The 9260-nt window shown below is 38.0% G+C and overlaps 1 protein-coding gene across 1 annotated transcript; it reads right to left on the bottom strand.

The window, feature by feature from the left end:
* Positions 1–267: 267 nt before the first annotated feature.
* LOC122736949 (dynein light chain 1, cytoplasmic-like) lies at positions 268–854 on the bottom strand. The gene has a single exon (XM_043979347.1). The coding sequence runs from the start codon at positions 681–683 to the stop codon at positions 414–416; it is 270 nt and encodes an 89-aa protein (XP_043835282.1). The 5' UTR covers positions 684–854; the 3' UTR covers positions 268–413.
* Positions 855–9260: the final 8406 nt, after the last annotated feature.

The raw sequence follows: 9260 nt of genomic DNA, 5'->3' as shown, positions 1-9260 counted from the left end.
TTCTTTTAAAACCTGGCTAATGTGGAGATGTTTTGCATGACTACTCATGTATAACTTATATTGAATTGCTTGAGTTTGTGGGGTGGGGATGGGAGTGGGGGTGTGGAGGGAGAGAGGAAGAGAATTTGGAACACAAAGTTTTTAAAAATTGATATCAAAATTTGTTTTTTGTTTTTGTTTGTTTTTTTTTTGTTTTTTTTGTTTTGTTTTGTTTTGTTTTGTTTTGCTAACCGTTTTATAACCACAACAAACTAGTACACAGGAGGCCCTATACAACAACAACACAATAAAGGCTTAACGATTGTGGTGTTCCCATGGCCAGGCTGAAGGTTTAGTCTCTGGTATTTGGAATTTAGGTTGCAGTCCTTGTGATGGGGATGGATGGCTGAGGAGGCGCTGACACAGTCCGTGCTCTAACCAGACTTGAACAGGAGGATGGCCACCTGGCCCATGTAGAAGTAGATGAAGTGCTTCGTCTCATGCGTCACGTAACTGCCGAAATTCCTCCCCACGATGCAGTGCCAGGTCGGGTTGTACTTCTTGTCGAACTCCTTCTTGATGTGGGCCGCGATGTCCTTCTCGATGTTATACTTCTCCAGGGCCTGAGTGGCGCACTCCACCGAGTCCTGCTGCATCTCCTCCGACATGTCCGCGTTCTTGATCACCGCCTTGCGGTCGGACATGGCTACCCTTCCTCAACCACTTCAACAGAGGGACAGAAACCCGGAGCCGGCCCCACGAGGCGTCGGGAGCTCAAGTCTCTTCTTTCTGGAGACGATTCACCCACCGTGGCGGGCAAGGGTGAGGGGGCTGTATGGACGTGGTGGATCGGTGAGGTGCGGTTCTACGACGACGGCCGCATCGGGCGCAGCGACCTCAGGAACCGGTGCAGCCTGGCGCCCCTCGTCTTTGTGTCTCAAAATTTGTTTTTACATGTAATTTGGAAAAACAAAACTCTAGAGTCTCAAAAATTGCTTTAATTTGTATTTCTCTAATCAATAGTGATTTAGAGTATTTATCCATATGAATATAAATAGATTTGATTTCTTCTTCTGAAAACTGCTTGTGCATATAATTTGACCATTTATTGATTGATGATAGATTCCCATTTTTAAAAATTTGACTCAATTCTCTACACATTTGAGAAATGAAACCTTTATCAAAGAAATTTGCTATATTTTTTTATATTATTTGTCTAGGGTACCTTTTTAGTAAAATGTAATTTCCCTAATTATGTCTCTTAATTAGATCTTTTCTTTCCTTTCTTACTTCAGCTAAAGTATGTTAGATTCTGCTCCAGTCCTTTCTTTTAGCTCTGTGTGTGTTCTTTTGTTTCAAATCTGTCTCTTGTAAATAACGTATCCTTTGATTCTGATTTCTAATCCATTCTGATATTCACTTCTGTTTTATGGGTGAGGTTATCCCATTCACTTTCATAATTATGATTACTATGTATTTCCTTCCATTCTCTTTTCTTTCTTTTCTTCTTTTGTATTTTTATCCTGTCCCTCCTCAAAAGTCTATCTTGTTTCCAATCACTGCCTCCCTTAATTCTCCTTCTCTTATCCCTTTCTCCTTCTATTCCCCTATTGGGTAAAATAGATTTGACACACACATATTCTTCCCTCTTTGAACCAATGCTGATAAGACTGAAGTCCAAGCATTGCCAATCCATTTCCCCCAGCACAATAATAGTGCTTCCTTTTTCACATTTTGTTGTTGTTGTTGTTGTTGTTTTAGTGAGGCAATTGGGGTTAAGTGACTTGCCCAGGGTCACACAGCTAGTAAGTGTTAAGTGTCTGAGGCTGGATTTGAACTCAGGTATTCCTGACTCCAGGGCCAGTGCTCTATCCACTCCGCCACCTAGCTGCCCCTCCTTTTTCACATTTTTAATGTGAGAAAAATTTTTCCTTATTTTATCTCTTCGCCCTCTTGTCCCATTGCATCCCTCATTCTCACCCCTTCATTTTTATTGAAATCATTCCAACATAATCAACTCAAATGCTTGCCCTCTGTAAATGTCTATCTTCCAACTGCCTGAAAATTATAAGGTTTTTAGGAGTTACATGAACTATATTCCTATATAAGAATACAGATGAGCCTTACTGAATTTTTTATAATTTCTTTGTCATGTTTGCCTTTTTTTGCTTTTTTTTTTTGAGTCTTGTGTTTGAATGTCTAATTTTCTATTCAGCTCTGGTCTTTTTTATCAGTAATCCTTTACTTTTGTATTTCTTTAAATATCCATCTTTTTTCTTTTATGAATTATATTCAGTTTTTCTCCATAGGTGATTCTTGGTTGTAATCCAACCTACTTTGCCTTCTGCAATATTTCAAGTCTTTTGCTCCTTTAACATAGAAGCTACTAAATCTTGTATGATCCTAACTATGGCTCTATGATATATAAATTGTTTCTTTTTGGTTCCTTGAAGTATTTTTCTCTTTGAACTGGGAATTCTAGAATTTGTCTATAATGTTTCTGAGAGTTTTCATTTTGCCATCTCTTTCAGAAGATAATCAGTGAATTCTTTCCATTTCTCTTATGGTCTCTGGATCTAACGTATTGTAGCATTTTGCCTTGATGAATTTTTGAAATCTGGTGTCTAGACTTTTTGATAATGGTTTTCAGATAGTCTAATAATTCATAAAACATCTCTTCTTAATCTATTTATTTCCCTTGTAAGTTGTTTTTCTCATGAGATATTTCACATTTGCTTATATAAGTTTTCATTATTTTGTTATTTTCATTGTTTTGTTATTTCTTGATATCTCATGGATTCATTAGCTTCCCCAATTATAATTTTTCAGGAATTATTTTCTTTAATGAGATTTTGTACTTTTTTTTTCATTTTTCAAATTTTGATTTTCAAGTTCTATTAAGTGATTTTTTTGTACCTACCTTTCCATTTGGCTTATTTTGTTGTTATTATTGTTGTTGTTGTTGTTGTTGTTATTATTGTTTTTAGCAATTCTTTTGCTAAATTCTTCAGTCGATGCTCCTTTTTCCACTCACTCAGCATTGTTTTTAAGGTATTTCTTTCATCAGTATTTTTGTGTCTCTTTTATCAACCTGTTAGTTCTCTTTTCATATTTTTTTTGCAGGCAATGGGGGTTAAGTGACTTGCCCAGGGTCACACAGCTTGTAAGTGTCAAGTGTCTGAGGCCAGATTTGAACTCAGGTACTCCTGAATCCAGGGCTGGTGCTTTAACCACTGCGCCACCTAGCTGCCCCCCTCTTCCATTCTTATCTTTGTTTTAACTCTTTCAAAATACTTGTTGGGCTTGTGTCCAACTAGCTTTTTTCTTTAAAATTTTAGTTTTAGGTGTTTTAGAATTATTCTCTTCCAAGTTTGTGTCTTGGTCTTCCCTGTCACCATAGTAGTTTTTTGTGGTAAAGTTCTTTTTTTTTTTTTTTTGCAGGGCAATGGGGGTTAAGTGACTTGCCCAGGGTCATGCAGCTAGCAAGTGTCAAGTGTCTGAGGTCAGATTTGAACTCAGGTCCTCTTGAATTCAGGGCCTGTGCTTTTTCCACTGCGCCACCTAGCTGCCCCCATGGTAAAGTTCTTTTGTTGTTTGCTCATTTTTTCCAGTCATTTTCTTGATGTTGAACTTTATTTTAAAGTTGGCCTTTGCTCACTTGGAGGGGGAGAGGCACTTGGCCAGACTTCAGGCTTTCTAGTGTGTTGCTGTTTTCAAAGCTTATTTATAAGGGTTTGCAATTTTTTGATGCTTCCAAGTTAGTGTCATACTAGGATAAGTGTGGTCACTGCTCTCCTGGTCTATACTTTGATCTGTACCCAATAAGCACAACACTTCCCTGTACCTACAAGCACTAGTGCTCCTCTTTGCCTTAGAACTGTGACCAGCATCCCCTGTTCCCTTGTGGCTGACTACAAGTGCTCCTTTCTGCTCTGGAACTGTGACCCAGACCTGCATATACATAATGGAAATACCATTTGCTTCTAGCTGTATCTAATGCTAGCAAAGGATCCCCTATAGTCCTTTTCTGACTGGTCATCCAACATCCTTGTGGTCTCTGGGCTGAGAGCTACCAAAGCTGCTGCCAAATGTGTGTGCTCCAAGACAGGCCTTCACCCTGGGGTCTTTAGACCTCTTAAGTTCTCTCAGGCCAGAAAAATGTCTCACTCTGACCCTTTGTTGTCTCTTCTCCAAAGTTTAATTTGAAGCATTACTTTAATTTTGTTTTTTCCCAAGGAGAATGTTGAGAGTTCATCTGGGTTACCGATTCTTATCTGCCATCTTAGCTGCATGCCTTCCCCTTTAATTTTATTTCTACTCACAGGTGGAAAATGTTTACTTCTATTTTTTAATTTTTTTCAAGTTTATTTATTACTTCTAAATACTTCTAAAACTGTTTTACCTTTATGTATGAACTATAACCAATCATAACTTCTTTTGAAGCATACATGTATATTGTTTGTATATAAGGTAGAAGTAATCTCTATCTTTAATTTATGGATATACAAGAGCAAATAAAAGAGAATCTCAAGTTGTAGTTTCTCTCATAAAGCCAAACCTTACAACACAGTGACACCTACTGGCCATAAAATTAAATTGATTAAAGGTTGTTGAGAATAAGCTGTCTGGAACTAATTTTCTGGTATTGTCAAAATGGAAGTATAATTATTATTTTCAACATTACTCTTTTCCCACACTCTCAAAATAGTAAAAAAAAGTCACATTTGTCATAAATTAAATAGTGGTGAGAAATTAAAAAACACATTTTCATAATTTGAAACTTTCCGGAAAAATAGGAAGAATCCTTAATTAAATACCTACTCATCCTAACTTCTTCAAGTCTATCACTGCAACATGTACTCATAGAAAAATAACAGCCTTGTATTTTTAAATTTGGCTTTTGTGACCTCTATTGAATCAATGAATTAACAAGCATTTATTAAAAGTGCTGCGGCAAGCCAAGTGTTTGGCATGATATAACAAGAAAGATGCTAGATTTAGGGGATTCTTCTTTTTCCTATAAAATAATCTATACTCTCAACAAGCTATGATTTTATTGGTAAAGGAAAGCCCTGGTGGGTTGATTCCTTCCACTCATGCAGATAACTAATATGAAAGTTATAGTGTTATAGAGTAGCTTGGGACACTCAGAGTTTAAATGTCCCTCCTGGTTGCTGAAGGAGGGCAAGGGGGCAAGGGTAAAAGCCAAGAAAAAAACTCTTCCTAATTACTAGATAATCTCCTAATCCATTTTCCTATGAAGCATCTTCATAGGATCATAGATTTAGAGTTAAAGACAATCAAGCCCAATTTCCTTCTCTTACAGATGAAGAAAGTGAGGCACAAGGTGATTAAATGACTTGGTAGCGGATGCACAGTAAGTGTCTGAGGCAGAATTTAAACTTGGAACTTCCTGACTCCCAATCTAGTGCTTCTCTTCTGCTATACCAAGCCACCTCTTTTGGTAATTGTAATACCTCACAGGGTTATTGTGAACTCAAATAATATAATATATGTAAAGCATTTTGGAAACTTCAAAATGCCACATGGATATCAAATATCATAAATTTTTTAGCAACATGAATATTCCCATTTACCATATCTAAAACATAAAATGCTAGTAATTGTTGTCCACCAACCTCCAGAAAACTCCCCTTCTTTCCTAAATGAGCTTAGTGCTTGCCTCACAATATTTCTTTTTCTCAACCCCTACCCTTTTTTGTTTGTTTGTTTGTTGTTGTTGTTGTTGTTGTTGTTGTTTTTGCAGGGCAATGAGGGCTAAGTGACTTGCCCAGGGTCACAGAGCTAGTAAGTGTCAAGTGTCTGAGGCTGTATTTGAACTCAAGTCCTCCTGAATCCAGGGCCAGTGCTTTATCCACTGCACCACCTAGCTGCCCCCTCCTACCCTTTTTCTATAGGACTTCAATGTTTCTCAAATACAATAACTTTCAAATTCCTCAAATTACTCATTTCCCATTATATACTCTTCCACCCTACCTCAGTCGCAAAGATGGTCATATGCTTCATTTTCCCATCACCCACAAATGTAGCACTTTCATGTTCATGAACTTTAAAATCTCCTTATCTGATAATAATATATTTTCATTCTACCTTTCCCTCTGCTTTCAAGACCAAATTTTGTTCTTCATCCATACAGTGACCCTCAATCTCCCTGCCCTTCAGTTTTCTCCCAGGCCATCATCCCTGCAATAGCTACCCTCCCCTTTCTCCATCCTGAATAACCAGTGACCAACTTTATTTATCCACGATTCTCCTCTTCTCTTTAATCCTTTGCCTCTTCATCATATTACTGATTTTCCACGATTCTCCTCTTCTCTTTAATCCTTTGCCCCTTCATCATATTACTGATTTTCCCTGACATGTCTCAGCATTGGATCACTCCTAAAATTCGCTGCCTTTGCTCCTATGCATGTGCTACTGAAGGAGGAGAAAATTAAACTATGCTTTCTGGGTCCACTAAAATTTACATTACATAATTTCAACTGACTCTGCACTGTTACAAGGCAATCCTTTTATACTTCTCTAATTAACTCAGTGTAATACCACAGGCGCTCTTCCAAATCTTTCCATCTATATTCAAGCCTCTCATACCTCCCCCCTTCCCATCCCTCAGCTAAGAAACATCCCTCATATTAACTGAAAAAAATTGAGAACTGAGAGCCTCATTTTCCCATTTTTTGACAGAATTTGCAGACCCTCTTCTCCTTCAGTCCTCCTCATTTCACATCACTCAGATTCCTTCCACTACTATCTTTTCCTTCACCTATCTCACCTGAAGAGGTGGTACTTTTCCTTTCTAAGGTCAACCCCTTCACATGCACAAGTTACCCCATTCTATCTCAACTTCTTGAATAAATTACCTCCTCCATCACCCTTACTCTCTAACTTATCTTCAATCTCTTGTTGTGTATTCACTCTTTCCTTAAAGTTAGAAAAATATCCATGTCCCCCCCATCCTTAAAGGTTTTCACTTGTTCCATCAATCCACATTAACTTTATTGTATATCATTCTGCCTTTTGTGGCTAAATTCCTTGAGAAGGCCATCTAAAATAGGTGCCTCCATTTCCTACTTCAATGTCATTTTATATTTCTGGTTTGACTTCTTACCTCATCATTAAACTGAAACTACTCTCTCCAAAGTTACTAATGGTCTCTTAATTTCCAGATCTAAAGATTTTTTTTTCATTTCTCATCCTTCTTTACTTCTTCAAAGCCTGTTACACTTTTTCTTTTTTTTTTTAGCGAGGCAATTGGGGTTAAGTGACTTGCCCAGGGTCACACAGCTAGTAAGTGTTAAGTTTCTGAGGCCGGATTTAAACTCAGGTACTCCTGACTCCAGAGCCGGTGCTCTATCTACTGTGCCACCTAGCTGCCCCGCCTGTTAAACTTTTGATCATTCTTTACTTTGATGCCATCCTCTCTGGGTTTTCAGGACCCTACTTTCCTGGTTCTCCTCCTACCTTTATGATCTCTTCTTCTCAGTCTCATTTGCTATAGTTCTTCTGCTAGCCATTAGCCCATGGGCATCCCATAAAGCTCTGATTTGGGTCCTCTACACTCTCAATACTATTTCACTTGGTGATCCAATCAATTCTCATGCAAGCAATTGTCATCTTTATGCTGATGATACTCAAATATACTTATTAAGGCATAACTTCTCAGCTTACTTCTAGTCTCATCTCCAACTCCCTATTCTACATCTAAACAAGAAGGATAAAGTCAAGAAATGAGAACAGAGACATCAAACCAACCAAATTTGTCCAACCTTCTCCTCCAACTGACTTTAAAATAGTGCATCAAACCAAATTCTGGAATAGCAGAGCCCACAATAGGTTGGGGTGAGATATTTTTCCAACCTAAGACAAGTTTGGAGGTCAGAAGTAGAGGTCTATGACACTGGGCCAGTGACTGGCCCAGAAGGCAGCAACATCAATGGTGGGCTTTGGAGGCAGCTGTGACAGCAGCAGCTTTAGGAGCTCTTAGCTCGGAGATGCTAAGTGGATTTGATACTTGGTCAGAATGAGATTGCAGAAGGCCCCAACATGGCACTGGAGATAGGATGGAGTGTTGTTTGGCTACTTTATTGTCCATACGCAGCTCTGGATCACAGTTTCAGGACACAGAGGAATGATAATGCTTGCAGCAACAGGGTTGTAGGTACCCTTCCTGAGTAAAGACCAAAGCACAGAAAAGGAGAGCAATGACAATACTTCTCCCAGGATAACACCAACTTGGCAGCACCCAAAACTTAGACATCCCCCCTCCCCCAAACTAACTCTGAAAACAGAAGCATGAAAAAGCCTGACATTTGGGACAGTATCTCCCTATTACAGGTAAGCAGAGCCCAATTTTAATTTAAAGTTCAAAATCAAGAAATAGGCTGGGAAAATGAGCAATTAACAAAAAAATTCATGAAAAGCTTCTAGGGGTAGCAGGGATGATCAAGGGAAAAAAGGTTAAAATGCCTACAAGGAAAAATACAAATTTGATGTGATACCAACCAGAATTCCTGAAAGAGCTAAAGAAAGAAATGTATGAAAGAGGAAAAAAAATGGGGAATAAAGTGAGTATGGAAGAAAATTGTAGAAAGAGATTAATAACTTGGTAAAAGAGTTTATAAAATACTGAAAAAATCATAATACTGAATAAACCAGAAAAACCAGAATTGAATAAATGATTTTTAAAATCATAAAAAAACCTCTGTAAAAAATTGGCCAATTGGAAAAAGAAGTATGAAGTTCAGTAAAGAAAATCACTTCTTAAAAATTATAATTAGTCAAATGGTACCTATTGACTCCATGAGACATCAGGAAACAAACAAAAAATCAAAAGAAGGAAAAAATGAAAGAAAATGTGAAATATCTCATTGAAAAAATAACTTATTTGCAAAGTTGATTGAGGATATAGTAAGAATTTGGGCTACCTGAAAGTCATGATCAGAGAGAGAGAGAGAGAGAGAGAGAGAGAGAGAGAGAGAGAGAGAGAGAGAGAGAGAGAGAGAGAAAGAGAGAGAGATCACATCGTCTTTCAGGAAATTATCAAGAAAAAACTGCAATGATATTCTAGAATCAGAAGGTAAAATAGAAATTGTAAAAATGTACCAATCAGGGCAGCTAGATGGCACAGTGGATAAAGCACTGGCACTGGATTCAGGAGGACCTGAGTTCAAATCTGGCCTTAGACACTTGACACTAGCTATGTGAACCTGGGCAAGTCACTTAACCCTCATTGCCCCCACCCCAAATGTACCAATCACCTC

This window comes from Dromiciops gliroides, chromosome 1 (assembly GCF_019393635.1).
Source record: "Dromiciops gliroides isolate mDroGli1 chromosome 1, mDroGli1.pri, whole genome shotgun sequence".
Classification (NCBI taxonomy): Eukaryota; Metazoa; Chordata; class Mammalia; order Microbiotheria; family Microbiotheriidae; genus Dromiciops; species Dromiciops gliroides.
This window is presented reverse-complemented; position numbering and strand designations above follow the sequence as displayed.

Coding starts and splice junctions, on each gene's coding strand:
- LOC122736949 (XM_043979347.1), bottom strand. CDS start 683: ATGTCCGACCGCAAGGCGGTGATCAAGAACGCGGACATGTCGGAGGAG.